Here is an 18701-nt window from a genome sequence, read left to right on the forward strand (position 1 = left end):
GTATAAGAGAAATTCTTTGCAGAGACTTCTTAGGTACAACATAAAAAGCACAAAGTGTTAAAGAGGAAAAGGGATAAATTGGACTTTGTCACAATCAAAAGCTTCTGTCCTTTGAAAGACACCATTTAGAAGAGGAAAGGCAAGCCACAGACTTGGAGAAAATATTTGCAAAGGATTCCTATCTAGAATATATAATGAACTCTTGCAATTCAGTAATAAAAAGACAACCCGTTTTTCAAATGGGCTAAAAATTCTAATGGAAACCTTGCAAAAGAAAATCTGAATGGTCAATGAAATTCTCGACAGGAAAGTACAATTAAAACCACAATAGATATGAGTACTCTTCAGGTGAATGACTAAATTTAAAGATGGATGTTACCAAGTACAGGTGAGGAACCAGAATTCCCATAACATTATTGTGGAAACATAACATGATATAGCCATGTGGATAAACCAGTTCACCACTTCTTGTCTGACCCAGCAGTTCTGCTCCTGAGTGTGTATACGTATCTTATGGTCTGAATTATGTCTCCCCCAAAATTACAGATACTGAAGCTCTGACCATGCATGAGAATGTGACTGTTTTTGAGGACAGGGTCTTCAGAGCTGATTAGGTTAACACGAGTCTGTTAAAGTTAGGGTGGGCCTTAGTCCAATATGACTGGCGTCCTTCTAAGAGGACACAGAAGAACACCGGGGATGCAGACGCGGAGGGAAGACCACATGGGGACCCAGCATGAAGGTGGCCGTCTATAAGTCACCAGCCTGCCCGCACCTTGTTCTTGACTTCTACTAGCCTCCAGGACCGTGGGAAATAAATTTCTGTTGTTAAAACCACCCAGTCTATGATATTGTGTTATGGCAGCCCTAGCAAACTAATCCCAGAGAAGGCAATGGCACCCCACTCCAGTACTCTTGCCTGGAAAATCCCATAGATGGAGGAGCCTGGTAGGCTGCAGTCCATGGGGTGGCTAAGAGTCAGACACGACTGAGCGACTTCACTTTCACTTTTCACTTTCATGCACTGGAGAAGGAAATGGCAGCCCACTCCAGTGTTCTTGTCTGGATCCCAGGGACGGCGGAGCCTGGTGGGCTGCCGTCCCTGGGGTCGCACAGAGTCGGACATGACTGAAGTGACTTAGCAGCAGCAGCAAACTAATCCAGTGTCTTAAGACAAATGAAATCCTGTTTCTACACAGAGTTGTAGGTGAATATCTACAGAAGCTTTATTCATAATTTCTAAGAAATGGAAGCAATCCATATGTTTATCACCTGATGAGCAAACTGTGGTCCATCCATCCAATGGAAGATGACTCGACAATAAGGAGTAAATTATTAATACTATGCGCCACATGTGATGCTGAGAGAATGAAGCCAGAGACAAAAGAGCATATATCATCTGATTCCATTTCTAAGAAACACAAGAAAGATCAGATTTAATCTTTAGTCATGAAAAGCTGATCAATGATGGGCTGAGGGTGGGGGCAGATTAACTGGGAAAGCATATAAGGGAAACTTTGAAGATAATGGAACATTCTTTTTCTTGAGTGTGGTAATGGTTACGTAGGGGAACACAATGGTCAAAACTCATCAAACATTATAGGAAATGCAGTTTGTTATATGTAAATATACCTCGTTAAAATTGATTTTTTTTTTTTAAAAAAAAGTGTCCTCAATCCAGAAAATGCTTGGAGGCCCTGCCCTGGATGCACTTAAAGGCACATGAGCAGATGAGAATGCGTGCTGTGGGTAATCAAAGTGTCTTGTCATCACAGGAGGTATGAGGAGGGGACAAGTGAGAACGAGGCCGCAGCCGAGGAGGAGGAAGAGGAAGAAGAGGAGGAGGAAGGGGAAGAAGAAGCCTCCCCTGACATGGACGGGTGCCCAGCGATAAAGGTAGGCAGGGCTGGGACATGGGAAGGGCTGTTTTGGGGAAAATAATCCTCAATTATTGAACCCGGGCAGTCAGAAAAGTCTCAGGGCTAAGTCTCATGCCCCGGCATCAGGGGACAGGCTTTCAGAGTGGGGTGACCTGAAGAAGGTTGCATAGGGGTGTCCCTGCCTGGAATTGGAGTCATTTCAGTGACAGAAAATCAGGAGGAGTTGATTGACCCTCTCATCTCTCCCACCCTCTGTGGTTCCCAGTTCTCTGGGCAGACCCCAGGCTGTGCAGTCAGCTGGCCTGGATTCACTGGCTCTGCTCCTACCTAGCTGTGTCGCCTTAGACCAATGACCTCATCCCTCTCCAGCCTCGGCTTTCTCATCTCTAAAATGGGCGCAATAATGCCAACCTTGCAGATGGGTGGATTTCAAAGCATGGATTTCTCCATTTGGGTCTACCTGAAGGGCAGTAGGAAAGGGGGTCTAGTTGAGTCACTATCACCTTCTGCTCCCCTGCTGCACTTGGGTGACGTGTTGTAAGAGGCTTCATGCTCCTTAGAGAGAGATCCCCGTATTCTTTCACCTGTGGGACTTCTGGGCGTGTAGTGCATAGGGGTGGAGGCACAGGTTGCACACTGCACAAAGGTGCCTGGCCGCCAGGCAGGGTCAGGGGAGGTAGGGGTATTGGAAAAGAATCTGGGCCTGCCTTCTAACTACTCCACACCAAGAGGAAATCTTGCTGCAGTTTCTCCAGCCAAAAGGGGTCCCTTTTCCAAAAGCACACAAAGGCACTGTTTAGGCTAACCAAGGCTTTTCACTTGGGTGTTGATCTCTCCTGGTAATTACTGTGAAAGGACAATAGAAAAGCTGATCACCTAGTTTTTAAAAAACGAGGTTTGCTAGTTGCTTCCATAACTCCAAAAAAAATCTGCAGTTCTTGGCTAGGGCAATGGAAGCCTTGGGTGTGGCTTTGTCAAAATATGGTTGGCACATTATTCTTGAGGGTGTGAGGCCCAGGACATCCGTGCCTGAGGTACCTCTACTGCTTATGTGAGCTTGTTAGGGGACTGAGTCTCTCCCACTGGCCCCAAGCACAGGTGTCAGGGAGGACTGGGGGCCGGCATGCGGGGCCTCGGGTGCCATACTGGCCAGGCTGGGTCCGCGGAAGCCCCCGGCTGTGTCTGAGGGCCAGGGGCGAGGTGATTGGAGTGGGGAGCAGCTTCACTGTTCACCCCGTGAGTCTCAGGGTGGGTGGCTGAGACTCTGGATTCTCCCAGCCTCACACGTGTGACTTCTTCCTTAGGTGGACAAGGAGACCAACACAGAGACCCCAGCCCCATCTCCCACGGTGGTGCGGCCCAAGGACCGGCGGGTGGGCACGCCCTCTCCGGGGCCGTTTCTTCGAGGGAGCACCATCATCCGCTCCAAGACCTTCTCGCCAGGCCCCCAGAGCCAGTACGTGTGCCGGGTAAGCAGCCGCACAGCCGTCCTCCCTAGAGTATCCGCTTCTCGCCCTGCAGCTGAGACCCCTGGGCCTCGCACGGTTCTGGGTCTAAGTCCTGGTCCCGCCCCTGTTGTCAGTCATTCTTGGCATGTTACACCTGTTTCCTTATGGAGTTAATAGACTAAGTCTATGGGGTTGCTCTAAGGACTGAATTGGCTAAAGCATGGGAAAGGCTCAGTAACCAGTACATGGCCAACGCTTTTATATATGTGTGTGTCTGTTTACTTACTTATATATATATTTATTTACTTGCTTATTATCTAAATATAATATGTATATATATTTACTTACTTACCCAACCACATGGCACGTGGGATCTCAGTTCCCCAACCAGGGACTAAACCCATGCTCCCCGCTGTGAAAGTGCAGAGTCCTAACCACTAGGCAACCAGGAAATTCACAGCCAAGGCTGTTTATCAGTTCAGTTCAGTCGCTCAGTCGTGTCCAACTCTTTGCGACCCCATGGACTCCAGCATGTCAGGCCTCCCTGTCCATCACCAACTCCCAGAGTTCACCCAAACTCATGTCCATTGAGTCGGTGATGCCATCCAAACATCTCATTCTCTGTCGTTCCCTTCTCCTCCTGCCTTCAGTCTTTCCCAGCAGCAGGGTGTTTCCCAGTGATAAAGTCTGACACTGTTTCCACTGTTTCCCCATCTATTTGCCATGAAGTGATGGGACCAGATGCCATGATCTTTGTTTTCTGAATGTTGAGCTTTAAGCCAACTTTTTCACTCTCCTCTTTCACTTTCATCAAGAGGCTCTTTAGTTCTTCTTCACTTTCTGCCATAAGGGTGGTGTCATCTGCATATCTGAGGTTATTGATATTTCTCCCGGCAATCTTGATTCCAGCTTGTGCTTCCTCCAGCCCAGCATTTCTCATGATGTACTCTGCATAGAAGTTAAATGAGCAGGGTGACAATATACAGCCTTGATATACTCCTTTTCCTATTTGGAACTGTTTATAATTCCAACCAACTCTCCACTGTTTACGCCCGGCCCTGCCCTTCTGCACCCCTTGCTGAGATCAGACTGACTCTCACCTTCCCTGATGGACAGTTCCTCCCCCTCCAGGGCAATGGCAGCATGCAGCCTGAGGCTGCAAAATAGCAACAGCCCTGGATTACTTAGCCATGGGTTTAGGAGCTTTTGTTCATTGAACTTTTTGGCTACCATTGAAAACTTAAGAAATTCAATTAAAACTAAAATTTTAAATGCAGCCATTTCACTTAAAACTCCAGTTTCTCTGGGAGGGGGATGGGAGCCTGTCTGGCCCAAGGGCTACACGTTCTGTCACAGTGATGAATGGCTGGAGTTCCACAGTGGGGGCCGCTGCCCTCAGAGGAGGGACTGGCGGGCCTTTTCAAGTTCACTGTGGCCTCCACCTGGCCCTCTTTAACCTATTTGACTTGCTGACCTGCTCTTGCAGGCCATGGAAGATTTAGAAGCCGTGCAGTGGTCTTGGCTTCTGGATTCCCTTGCCTTCTATCCGTGACCCCCATCTGAGGGGCCAATTGCTGGGGCTATAGAACCAAGACGTTGTTTTGAGGTTCATATGACATGTCGACATCCTTCCTTATCTCTAACCGTACAAAATGAGCAAGCAATAACTAGAATAATAAACAGAACCTTCCTGTCTCATGTTCCAGTAAGTTGTGCAGGAGAGGCCCCTGGAACCCGCCCCACCTCATCAACCTGACATCCACTTGTCTATTGTTATAGATGGAGGGGCTATGGGGGGATTCAGCATCTAATATCTGGTATCCAAGGCCTCCAGTTATAAGCTTGAGTGTGTGTGTGTGTGTGTGTGCTCAGTTACCTGGTTGTGTCCAATTATTTGCATGTTCCTCTATCCATGGGATTCTCCAGGCAAGAATACTAGAGTGGGTTGCCATTTCCTTCTCCAGGGGATCTTCCCAAGCCAGGGATCGAACCTGCATCTCTTGCGTCTCCTGCATTGCAGGCGGATTCTTTACTGCTAAGCCAGTAGTAGTGAAGTTAATTTTTTCATAACGTGACAATTTTACAAATGCACCAGCTACTTTTCAAATTAGTGTCCACCCCAAAACATTCCCTGCAGTACCTCCCAGAAATAACATAAACCTCTCCTCTCCTCTCTGTGTCATCTCTACTTAATGTTTGAGCTTGTAAACATCTGAAAAGAAAGTGTGAGTACACATGTAATATAGTTGTGTATCTTGCAAAAGGTACAGGGTTTCCTGCAGTCACTGAGTGTGATTTTAATGCAAGGGACTTCCTGAACCACAAGGGAAGAATCCTGCTTAATCCCAGCTCACAGCTGAGGAAGAGAAAAACCCAATCCATGTTTCAAATGTGAATAACTTGAAGGATTTAGAAAAGCCCTCAGGATAATGGATAATCTGTCTTTGGCAAAATTACCGCCTTTATGAACGTGCAGTGGAAATCAAACACAAAATGAAGGATGTTACTTGTTGGAAAAATCACAGCAAAAGAAATCAATGTTTGATTTATCCTTTGTCATCAGGATTTAGAATGCAGTTGTAATTTTGTCAAATGGAAGATATGAAATATAAAACTTTTGAAAAGTGTTACTCTTTTCCAACTAAAAACTCAAACTTTTACCCCCCAAAGTTTACTATAGAATTCTGGTCTCCTATGTAAATGGATTCACTTTAAATGGCCTTTTCCAGAAATGGCATTCCTGATAACAAAGAGGTCCAGTCCCATTTTTAACATTCAAGCATTTTTAACACAACTAGCACTATGCTGTGGAGAAGGCAATGGCACCCCACTCCAGTACTCTTGCCTGGAGAGTCCCATGGATGGAGGAGCCTGGTAGGCTACAGTCCATGGGGTCACACAGGGTCGGACACGACTGAACGACTTCACTTTCACTTTTCACTTTCATGCATTGGAGAAGGAAATGGCAACCCACTCCAGTGTTCTTGCCTGGAGAATCCCAGGGACGGGGGAGCCTGGTGGGCTGCTGTCTGTGGGGTCGCACAGGGTCGGACACAACTGAAGTGACTTAGCAGCAGCAGCAGCAGCAGCACTAAGCTGAGCCTGTCCCACATTTTATTACCTGGACCAGTCTCCAACCTCAGGGCTGAAGGTAAAGAAATTCCCAGTCTGCATGGATCACCTGCCACAGGCAAAAAGGGCCTTTATTAGCAAAGATGTGTATTTTTTCTTCTTTTGCTTTCTAACTACACTTCAGCCCAAGCTTATCTGTTTCTGGTAGATTCTCACTTAAGGCTATAGGAAATAGCCAATGGTACAACATCCTAAATTTTTTTTTCTGTCATTTCCCTTAAAACTCTATAGGGGTGTGCAGTCTGTCTCTTGAGATTCAACAGGTAACAATAATGTATCCCTCTGTTTCTCACCCACACAATCCATTCTCAAATTCCCAGCAGGGAATACGTGTCTGTGCTGTGCCCTCTTCTACCTCCAATACACAGCCAGCTCCCTGTCTTCCAGCCTGTGGTTTATAGTGCTCCACTCTAGTACCAAGTCCCATACTGGTCAGGGTTCTTCACAGCAAGCAGCAGAAACAGACCGGGAGCAGTATACGTGGGGAAGAAATGTTTGAACAGGAAAGTGAGTAGTTCACAGATTCATTAGGAGGTCGTAGAAGCGACCTCAGAAATCAGGCAGGAACAAGGTGGGCCAGACCACAGCCAGAATCGCACCATAAGGACAGGCGAGGACACAGTGCTGCTGCAGACCACGGCCCCAGCTGGCCCTGCAGCTGCCTTTGGGGTTCAGCACTGACGCCCCCACCAGATTCCTGACACTGCAGGAGGCCAGGAAAGCTCCAGCTGCTGCTGCTGCCACTGCTCACCACTGATGGCTGCTTCTCCCTGAGAAACCAACAAACACAGATGCAACCAACCAACCAATGAACACGGCATGGAAGAGAATGGCCTGGCTGAGTCCAGGAGGCCCAGCGACCGAGATTTGGTCCAGCTGACCAGGCTGTGACTCAGAGACCAGGGCGGTTGCATTTAACTCTCATAGTTGAGTCCTGTGCCGGCTTCTAGCTGCAAGGGAGGCCATGAAAGCAAGACTCTGGTACTTTTGCCTCATGAGTGGAAGGTGGGCTTGTCTCCCACTGAGAGTCATAAGAGGATGGAGTTTCATATGCTAATTAGGTTAGCACCACACACACACACACCCCCACAAAAAAAATTCCCTGTTTTTCCTGTGTCATCTAATCTCACAAACAGCCCTGCAAGGCAAGTGGCGTTAATCCCATTTCATAGATGCCTCGAGTCAGGGCACTTTGTTGTGAGCACAGTCAATCCCTTCTCCTGGCCTGACACCACATCAAGAGCCCTCTGCCAGGTGTCCCCTCTTTGGTCCTCAGCACAGTCTGCATCACCTGGTGAGCTTCCTGGGCTTGGGCTTCCACTGGACTTTTAAGTCATGAGGGGTGGGGACAGTGTGTTATACTCTCCACAGCTCCCCACAAGCCCTGTGTCTCTGACACCTACATACTTACCAGCAGCACCGTCACACGTGTCGGTTTGCTCACTTTGACCTGAAGGATACAGTTCTTCCAAAATTCTCATTTTCAAGTAGACCCCTCTGACTTCCAGTTATTTCACCTCTCTGCTCCTCAATCTCCCTCTAATGGAGAAAACAAAAAGGCAACAATATTCTCTACCATGTCTGAGATCAAATGCACTAAAACATCTTTAAGAAAAAAATTCAAGGACTTGAGGTAACTTTCATTGCTCTTTTATAACATGGTCTTTAACACACAAACAACTCTGACTTAAGCATCAATCGTCCTGACATGTATTTCTAGTTGGTATGACACATATTCTGGAGTGCCACTTTGGGATCGAAACAATGCAGAATAAAGCCCCCTTCTGAAATGATACCCAGCCAGTCCGTTTGTATGAAGCCACTGCAGTCAAGATGGTCCACCCCTCTGTCTTTATATTAGTTTCATCTCTGAGCATTACATGCATCCTGCAGAGGACGTGGCCTTGGATGGGACCTTGAACTCTTGTTCTGATGCTTACCAGCTCTATGGTGTATAAAAGTGTGGTAACCTCTCCCGACCTCAGTCCCCTCACTTAAGATAGTTTGAGGATTAAATGAAACTGTCAGTAAAGCCCATGGTGCATAATAGGGGCTCCATCCATAGGGCTGTTGCTCTGTTTGTCTGTCTGTGTCTGGCCGCACCAGGCTGTAGTTGTGGCGTGCAGGATCTTTACTTGCGGCCTGTGAACTCTCAGGGGCTCCATCCGTAGGGCTGTTGCTCTGTTTGTCTGTCTGTGTCTGGCCACACCAGGCTGTAGTTGTGGCGTGCGGGATCTTTACTTGCAGCATGTGAACTCGGGATCTAGCTCCCTGACCCAGGATTGAACCCTGGTCCTCCGTGTTGGTAGTGCAGAGGCTTAGCCACTGGACTGCCAGGGAAGTCCCAGTGTGGCTTCTGTTGTTACTGTCGTCTATTTCTCATTCTGGTTGACACTCTGCCTAGTGCAGTAGCTATTTCATCAATGTAGCAGGACTATTAATATCATTATAACTGATAATTATTAATAACCACAAACATGACAGTGTGGACAGCTTCTCAGAGAAGACCCACCTCAGTGAGCTGACAGCTGCCAGAATAAATAGACCCTGGAGCATCAGCCTGTGACGATCCCACTGACCTGGAAATATGACTCCAGAGAGAGACCACCATCTCCCCTCCGTCTCCCATCCTCCCGCTGGGGACACGAACTGTCAGTAGAAAAGCATCCACTTGACCGTAGCCCTGATCTCTGGCCACAGATGAGGAATGTTAGCCCTCCAGGGAGAGTCTAGATAACTGCAGGGTTGAATGGGTTCTGATGAGGAGAGCTGTAACCAGCACAGCCCTCACAGAACCTGTCTGCCCCATCTTCTCCAAGGATACAGTCCTGAGGTCTGGCCTGTGGGCTGCCTTCTCACATATGTATCAGTCTCGACACGGGCTCCATTCGAGCCCTGAAGGTGGGCTTTGTGGGTGACAGGAAAGAGTTGGTGCAAAAAGGCCTTAGCATAGGAGGCCAGGGGGCAATGTGTCCTGGAGTCATCCGCCAGGCTGCACCAACTCCAACCCTGAGCAAGTCGAGTAGCCCCTCACCCGCCGTCTTCTCATTAGTAAAGTGGTGATGTCCTCTCCCATGGGGCTGTTGGAAGGATGAATGAGGCCCTGTGGTTGGCATACAGGGGCGTGCACTGTTGAGGACCCACTCAGTGAGTGCTCACCCAGAGAGAAAAGGAAGGTCAAATGAAACCTGCCTCCTGCATGCAGTCCCCATGGGGAACACAGAGAGGAAGGACTTGGCTGGGGACCACCACCCTCCTGGCCCCAGTGTGCCTTTTGCATGCACTCGGACCTTCATGAGTGTCCCATGCCTCTTCTTTTTTCAGCTGAACCGAAGTGATAGCGACAGCTCCACCCTGTCCAAGAAGCCACCTTTTGTTCGAAATTCCTTGGAGCGGCGCAGCGTCCGGATGAAGCGGGTGAGACAGTCCCTTTGTTTCCCCAAGCCCCATGTCCTTCAGGCACACCCCCTGACGCCTGACCGTTTCTCCTCAGCCACTGGTTAGAAGAAAGCCCTTGAAAGCATGGTGGTATTTGCAAATGGAAGTCGGTGAACTGTAAGGCCTGGGTAGGCACTGGGGAAAATGCCAACGGGTAAATGTAACATAGTTTTTGTGACCAGTAAGTTAGATCAGGAGTGGGCATACTTGTGTAGAAATCAGAGTCACAAAGAACCAGTCAACCCAAGACGTCATGGCTACTGATGGGAGCTTGCCTCGTGCAGGCCTCTGCTCCCTGTGCTGTCCAACTGATGGAGCAGTTGAAGGTCCCTTGCAACAGCCTCCTTGCGGGAAGAGAGGCCAGGTGCCCCTGTCCCCCAAGCCTCCCCACCGAGAGCTGACCTGGAAGCAAGAAGGTGCGAATGGGACTCAGTCCAGCCGGAAACTCCCAGGGAAGAGGCCCCAAGCTGTCCCTGCAGAGCAACCTGGCCTTTCCTTACAGAGAGCATGGCTGCAGGATGGGGGTTGGCAAGAGGCCTTAGGCCAAGGCCCGACTCCTGCTAGGGACTTTCACTAGTCAGGGCTGCAGGAGGGGCAGGGGGCCCTCCCCACTGTGGGCTTTCAGCGTAGACTTGACAACAGTTCTGGTGAGCTTACAGAACTAGAAAAAACCCAGGAACCAGAATGTCAGAAAGAGAAGTGGAGAGAACAAAGCAAAAACGCAGAGAAAGGAGAGCGTGCTGATAGCCGCATGTAGGGGCAGCCCCTTAGTATCTCTGGCAGGCCTGCTGCTGACCTCCAGCCTTGGGAGTGGTCCTATGCCTGGCCGTACCCTGCCCCCACAAGTCTCCAGAAAGAACTAGAGACAGCAGGAGCAAGAAGGCACTCTAGAAAAGGCTCCCTCTGGGAAAGGAGAGGGTGCTGGCTGCAGGAGAATGTGGGCATGGCCGCAAGTGACAGGGGGGTCGTCCTCCCCCACCCCGTCTGCTGTGGCTGGCTGGCACTCCAGTCCCTGGGGCACCGAGTCACCTTGGGAGCTTGTTGATGATGCAGAATCCCAGGCCGCACTCCCAGGCCACCTCATCCAGGCAGCTGTGGTGTGGCCCTGGAAGCAGCATTTTTATAGGCTCCTCTTCAGAATTCTGGAGCAGGTGTTCCGTGATCCACTCCTGGAGAAATGACACCGAGGAGCTCCTACTCAGTACCCCCTGCATGTCTTACAACCCCACCACCAACACACACACATCCCCTCCCCCCCCGCCGCAAGGCAAGCCCCACAGAAGTTCCTGCTTCTTCACTTCCTCTTCTGCTCAGCCAAGGGGATGCCTTGCAAAGGGGACCCCTGATAGCTAGTCTGAGCCCATGTTCCCTTCAGGGCCTTTCTATGTCCTGAGGCACAGGGGTGTCCAGAGGCTGGGCCAAGACCCGTGCACACTGCAGACCTTCCTCCACTAGCTGCCTGAGCAATGCATGTTGTGGAGAGGGCCACCAGGCAAGGGCCTGAGAGGACCTCTAGTAGCTGTGAGCAGCCCCTGGTCAGCGGCTGAGTGAGAAAATGCAAGGAAATGAATTCTACCCAGGACCTGAGGGAGCCTGGCTGCAAATCATCCCTTCGTCAAACCCCCGGATAGGGATGCACTCAGTCAGAACCTAGATTTCAGCCTCATAAGACCCTGAGCAGAGGATTCAGCCAACCTGTGTCTGTCTAAACTCCTACCTACTGAAAATGTGGGATAGTGAGTTTGCATTACATTCAGCTGCTAGTTTGTATAATTTGTTATGCAGTAACAGAAAACCAATCCAACGCCCAATAAAGTGATTTTTTAAATGGTATTAATACATAAGACATTAACTATGAGACCTGTCCTCACTTCAGGCTGGCCAGCATGCTTTTAGGAACAGGAAACCACTCAATGGAGTGGTTCTGTGCTTTTCTAGGGTGACCATTGTCTAGTCTGTGCTTATAAATGAGCAAGGCGGGGAGATCCAGCTGAGTGATCTCAGTGACTCCAGGTCTCACCTGAAGATGCTTTTGCTTAGCTCTGCTGCCCCTGTACTATCATCAGTCATGTCCTGCTCTTCATGACCCTGTGGACTGTAGCCCGCCAGGCTCCTCTGTCCATGGGATTCTCCAGGCAAGAATACTGGAGTCGGTTGCTATTTCCTTTGCTCTGGCCCATGTCCAGTCTCAGAAACCTGTCTGGATATGTTGACGCAGAAAGAGGCAGAGCTCAGGCAGTAGATGGAAGCCAGTGAGAGTAAGGGAAGCAACTGCGTGTAGGGAGTGCATGGGTGGGATCTGGAGCCAGCTGCTTGGGGTGGAATCTCAGCTTCACTGCTTATAACGTGTGTGATTTAACCTCTGGGAGCCTCATCTGTGCACATGATAACAGTCAGGACCTCATAGGGTTGTGAAAATGAACTCAGGTAATGGAAGTAAAGCACCCAGCACCATGCCTGGGATATAAAAATGCTCACTAATATGAGGGGTAGACCTGGAAAAAATCAAAACAGGCTCCCAGGGGTTGGGCGAGCCTCACTTTTGGAATGGAAGCCCTCTGATGAATGAAGGAGGATAAGCTGACCTCCAGAGCAGGGGAGAGCACAGAGTCAGTGGACCCGGCCTTGTACTAACCGGTCCAAACCATCCCCACCCCCGCAGCCTTCGTCCGTTAAATCCCTGCGCGCTGAGCGCCTGCCACGCACCTCGCTGGACCTCGAATTGGACCTGCAGGCCACCAGGACCTGGCACAGCCAGCTGACTCAGGAGATCTCGGTGCTGAAGGAGCTCAAGGAGCAGCTGGAACAAGCCAAGAGCCACGGGGAGAAGGAGCTGCCGCAGTGGGTGCGGGAGGACGAGCGCTTCCGCCTGCTGCTGAGGATGCTGGAGAAGCGGGTGGGTGGCGAACCGCGGGAACACAGGGCGCGCCGCTGCAAGGGAGGGCGGCGAGGGCCCTGAACGGGTCCTGCAGTTCTGTGACTCACTGAGAGTGCTCCCAGAGCCCCTCAAGCTCATCAGCAAAGGAAGCCAGCAATCCCTCCCCCAGGAAGCTTGATTCACTGTTTACTGCTGCCAGGTTCTTTTGCTGCATTCCCGTCTATGTGTGCAAGCCCTTATTACTCGCACGTTTATTCCAGCAGCTGGTCCTTCATCAGGCATACTGGGGGGCACTTTATCTACGCTGGGGCACACACTTGCACAGAGGAAATAAAAACGCTGACTTGCCCTCGTGCCTGCCTACCCAGTCCCACAGAGCACGTTTCTCCAAAGGGGAGAGGAGTGGGTCCTGGCCGGGTTTTATCCTGATGAAGACGCCTGAGGATACAAGCCTCCTGGCGTCTCATCCGTAGCGTAGTGAGCTGGGGAGATCTCAGCGTTGCTCAAGAAAAAAGATACAACCACAAAGGGGCCAGAGCATACGATGAGTTGAATTTGGGTGGCTGCTGCTTTCACAGGTGTGTATTTGGGAAGGTCTCACACTGCATGAGACGCCCCCACCCCCAGCCTCCAGAGGCAGCTGTTTTGGCTCCACTGCCTAGAGGGGACTCCAGGAGTTGGTGATGGACAGGGAGGCCTGTCGTGCTGTGATTCATGGGGTCGCAAAGAGTCGGACACGACCGAGCAACTGAACTGACTGACCTAGAGAGGAGGAGACCAGGCGAACTCCCAGGGGAAAAGGGAGCTGGAGAGGGGACCTAGACTTGGAGATGATGTGACTTGGAGCACCATGAGAAGTCTTGGGTTGGAGAACAAAGCAGCAAGAGTTTGGAGTCTTTTATAGTCCTGGGGTTTAGCACATCTAGACTAGCAGATGTTGGGTGCACTTTTAGGGGGTATAGGTAACAGGCAGGCTCTAAAAGTCTAAAAAAAAAAAAAAAAGAAAAACCAAACTGCTATTTGAGCTTCATTTAAAACAATTGGATGGGTAAAAATTTGTCTTTGACACCAGTGGGCTCTTAGCTAACAGATCCCAGACTGTGGTGAAGAAATAAAACACCATAGGGTTAACACACAGAGGCCATCTCTGCCTCATTCCTTTCATACCTGCCAGGATGGCTGTCCATGGCAGAAATGACAAGCTTTTGCTAGTTTTCTCTGCACACAGCCAAGCAATACAAGAGCGCCTTCCAGAGGGTGCCTCACTGGATTGTTGGGAGGGCCATTAGCTAAAATTCCGACTCTCAATTAAGGTGATAACATAAAGCAGGAGGTGGTGCTGGGCTTCCTAGGTCTGGACTTGTGGGAGCCTCAAATTGACTCTAGTAAATCAGAAGTTCCCCAAACATTTATTTCTTTCTTGTTTATTATATCAGAGTTATAATAACAGCATTAAGAGAAAATAGAAAATTAGAGAAAGTTTTAAGGAAGAGAAGGAACTAAATATGTCTCTAATGGTAGCTGTCTATTACATTTATCTTGGAGCTTCCTAGTAGCCAAGGCAAAAAGAGGTAAGCAAACAAGTATATATGTGTCCTGCCTTAAGAAAGCACCTACCAAGAAAACCTGACCTTTCAAATAGTTTTTTTTTTTAATAGTAAATCTATGACTATCTGATGATGATTCTGTTAAAGAATCATTTAAATGGTATAGCTTCATTAACCAAAATACTGTCTTCATGCTATGTTTTCAAGTATGTAGAACATGGATATTTGAGGGCTCTCTGGTTTGTTCTCTAAAGTGCTTCCTTAGGTTTGTGTCAGGAGGGAAGGATGTATTGGTCCTCAAACCCTTGACCATAATTGCATGATTCGAAATTGGGTTTCTACGATTTCTTAGTTGTTTGCCGTTAAAGCAGTTTTCTAACATGCCTGAGGCTTCGTTTCCGCACCTGTAATATAGATTATTATAAAGCCTGCCTTCCTAAGTGGCCCCCAGGAGCAGTGAGGTGACACGCATTTTACCAGGTAGCCCTTGCCGCCTTACCTCTGACAGGTGCACGTAGGTATTCAGTTCCCTGGCCCTGAAAACCTATCCTGTCTGACACATGTTGGGATCACTTCCCCTCATCATCATTCACAGTAAAGAGGAGCAGGAAGCATCATGGTGCCTGTCCGGTGACCCTCAAACCTTTTAACCACAGTAGACTCCTCATTTATGCTAGAAGGGTCTCCATGGCTGACCCATTTCTAGAGACCCTAAGTACTCTCTACTACCTCATTCTGCCCTCCAGATGGACCGAGCAGAACACAAGGGAGAGCTTCAGACAGACAAGATGATGAGGTCGGCCGCCAAGGACGTGCACAGGCTTCGAGGCCAGAGCTGTAAGGAGCCCCCGGAGGTGCAGTCTTTCAGGTCAGCAAGTGGGCGCCTGGGCAGCCGGCCTTTCCCTTCCCACCCTGCCCTCTTCATCTCGATGCTCCCTGTCCGTACTCCCTGCTGTAGCAGAGCCCCAGCCCTCTGTAGCAGGTGTTCGTCCTCTGCCGGGTCTTCCCCTGTGATCTGTGAGCCCTGTGGTGCTCCCCCCCGGCTGTCTTTATCGGTCCCCGCACAACTCGACCTAATTTGTTAGATCCTTTTGTTTAATGGGTGAGCCACCTGCTCCGGCCTTTCCTCTTAGCATTCCCATCACCAGTAACTGCGGAGGATTGGCCGAGGGATAAATCAGCCTGGCAGTGGAAAATGCTTGCTGGGCCTCCCTAGCACTGCCTGCCACCTGCCGGGATCTCAGGGAGATTTCTTCTTGTCACCCTCGGACCCAGGCGTGTCCTGGGCCTCCCCGTTCACAGAGGGTTTTGCATTTAGGTTTGTGCTCTCCTCTCGGAAAAGGTATTCATGTTTGTGTATGTGCTAAAATGCATCCCTTTGAGGAATTTAAAGATGTAAAATATACTGTCATTTGTCTAACCACACTTGGACATCTTTTTTTTCTTAATCAGCAGAGAATCTAAAACAGACCACCAGTGGAAATGGCCAAGGGCCCTTTGAGACTTCAGAGGCCCCTGATTGGAACTGGAGGTGGTTGTTCCTGCTGATGTTCCCCAAGGCAGAGATTCTCGGCCAGGGATGACTTGAGCCTCCAGGGAGGGTATTTGGCAGTGTCTAGGGACATTTTTGATTGTCAGAACCAGAGGAGGGCTGGCAGAGATGCTTCTGATGTTTTGTGGGTAGAGGCCAGGGATGCTACTAAAGACCCAACCTGCACAGGATTAGCCCCATAATGAAGAAATTATCCTGCCCATAATATCTATAAAGTGAGGTTGAAAAGCCCTGCTCTAAAGGGATGGCCTGGGACTTGCCCGGTGGTCCAGTGGTTAAAAGTCCACACTCCCACTGCAGGGGCCATGGATTCAATACCTGGTCAGGGAACTAAGATTCCACGTGCCTCATGGTATGGATGGAAAAAAGGAAAGAGAAATACATAAAGGAATGGCCTTTTTTACAGGGAGAAGATGGCATTTTTCACGCGGCCTCGGATGAATATCCCGACCCTCTCTGCAGATGACGTCTAATCGCCAGAAAAGTATTTGTTTTGTCCCACTGATCACGCTGTGAACCTGGACTGTGGCTAAAGTTATTTATGTGGTGTTATATGAAGGTACCAAGTCACGAGTCCTCTAGCACTCTTGTCCATTTGAAGATAAACAGAATTTTTTAGTTTGGGTTCTATTATTATTAAAAAAACAAAAAACAAAAAAAAGTCAAAAAGACAAAAAAAAAAAAAACACAAAAAAAACCAGCATTACAATGACAAGATTGTATAGTTTGTATATTTAGGAATGTATTTTTGAGAAAGAAAATTTAAATGAACTAAAGCAGTATTAAGTTGCTGCTCTTCTTAAAGTTGTTTAGATTTTTTTTTTTTGTACAGATCTACCTACTAGAGGTTTCACTGCAATAAGAAGTAATGTTTGAGGGACAGTAATCCTCAAAGGATGTCCTGAAGGTGTCACAGCACAGCTGACCTTTCCTACTTAACGTATTTTGTACAATGTTTTTAAAAAGATGCACGGGAACTGTGCAGGGATTCTGAGGTGCGTCCGTGAATCTTCACGAGCTGTGATGTGTTTTTATGTGGCCGCCTGACGTGGAGCGGGCAGCGTGGGGCTGGCTGGTGACAGGCCTGCCCACGCTGGTCTCATGCCCAGTGAAGCCACTGACACGAGTGAGGGAGGGCTGTGGAGAACACCCTTCAGTTTCATCTCCATCAATAAAGTGGCCTTTCTGAACAAACGTCCTCACTCGCTTTTTCTCCCCTACCCCTCCCTTCATCAGTGTTCCCCTGGTTTTTGAATCTCCGCTTCCCACTCATTCCCTCCCAACCCATCCCCAGGCCAGGAAAGTTGTGGGTTTTTTTTCCTTTTTGTTCGGTCATGTGCTCATTAAAGGAACAAATGTCTGCTGAGCGGGGACTGCTGCAGACATCAACATGTGTGACTTCAACACTCAAGTCACAGAATCTCTTCCTCCTCCCTTCCTCTGAAGTGAGCACTGCAGCTGTCTTCAGAGTAGGTCTCACTACCAGCCGCACCAGAATCTTGGGCCAGCAGACTTCCCTGGGGGTCCAGTGCTTATGAATCCACCTTGCAATACAGGGGACGCCGGTTCCATCCCATCCCTCAAAGCAACTAAACCCACATGCCATAACTACTGAACCCAGGTGCCGCCAGTTGGAGAATCCATGCACCTCAACAAAAGACCTCTCACGAGACAATGAAGATCCCTCATGCTGCAACTAAGAACTGACACAGCCAAATAAGTAAACAAATATATTTTAAAAATACAGAGGTCTTCCCTGGTGGTCCAGCGGTTAAGAATCCATCTGCCAAGGCAGGGGCCATGGGTTCGATCCCTGGTCCAGGAAGATCCCACATTCCTTGGGGCAACTAAGCCCGAGCTCCACAGCTACTAAAACCTATTTGCCCAGAGCCCGTGGTCCACAAGAGAAACCACCGCTCTGAGAAGCCTGCGTACCACAGTGAAGAGCAGCCCTGCACTGCTGCTGCTGCTGCTAAGTCGCTTCAGTCGTGTCTGACTCTGTGCGACCCCATAGACAGCAGCCCATCAGGCTCCCCCGTCCCTGGGATTCTCCAGGCAAGAACACTGGAGTCGGCTGCCATTTCCTTCTCCAATGCATGAAAGTGAAGTCGCTCATTCATGTCCGACTCTTTGCAACCCCATGGACTGCAGCCTACCAGGCTCCTCCATCCATGGGATTTTCCAGGCAAAAGTACTGGAGTGGGTTGCCAGTACTTCGGGTTTGCCTTCTCCGAAAGAGTAGCCCTAGCTCACTGCAATTAGAGAAGACCTGTGCAGCAATAAAGGCCCAGAGCAGCCAAAGATAATAAATTATAATTGAAGAAAATACAGACGCCTGGATCCCTCTCTCAGCCATCTCTGGATGGCCCAGAGACCTGCTTTTATCCACATCCCCATGTCAGTCTTACACACAGTACAGTTCGAGGAACCCACTGGCCTAATGTGGATGAGACAGGGGTAAAGTGGCACAGCCCCACCCTCCAGCAGAAAGTCACGCAGGGGACAGTAATAGGAGTGACCCTCTCCAGGCCACTGAGGACCACTGCTAGAGAGGTGATAGAGCAGAGAGCCCTCCCCCTTCTTGACTGCAGAGACTCTCCCCCACCTCCTTACTACATTCCTTACCTGGCTGTTCCTTGTGTATTATTCCTTATGTAGGAGGAACCTTTCTGGTGGCTCAGATGGTTGAGAATCTGCCTGCAATGCAGGAGACCTGGGTTCAATCCCTGGATTGGGAAGATACCTCAGAGGAGAGCATGGCAACCCACTCCAGTATTCTTGCCCTGAGAATCCCATGCAAAGAGGAACCTGGCAGGCTACAGTCCA

General features: G+C 49.3%; 1 protein-coding gene across 1 annotated transcript in view; it reads left to right on the forward strand.

The window, feature by feature from the left end:
- WWC1 (WW and C2 domain containing 1) overlaps window positions 1–17069 on the forward strand; it is a 156192-nt gene extending 139123 nt beyond the window's left edge. Inside the window, exons 18-23 of the mRNA XM_027970481.2 lie at window positions 1776–1896; window positions 3185–3349; window positions 9785–9877; window positions 12561–12794; window positions 15070–15191; window positions 16282–17069. Coding sequence (XP_027826282.2) covers window positions 1776–1896; window positions 3185–3349; window positions 9785–9877; window positions 12561–12794; window positions 15070–15191; window positions 16282–16348 — 802 coding nt within the window. The 3' untranslated portion in view covers window positions 16349–17069. The remainder of the gene's footprint in view (window positions 1–1775; window positions 1897–3184; window positions 3350–9784; window positions 9878–12560; window positions 12795–15069; window positions 15192–16281) is intronic.
- The last annotated feature ends 1632 nt before the right edge of the window (window positions 17070–18701 follow it).

This window comes from Ovis aries, chromosome 5 (genome assembly GCF_016772045.2).
Source record: "Ovis aries strain OAR_USU_Benz2616 breed Rambouillet chromosome 5, ARS-UI_Ramb_v3.0, whole genome shotgun sequence".
NCBI classification, from domain to species: domain Eukaryota; kingdom Metazoa; phylum Chordata; class Mammalia; order Artiodactyla; family Bovidae; genus Ovis; species Ovis aries.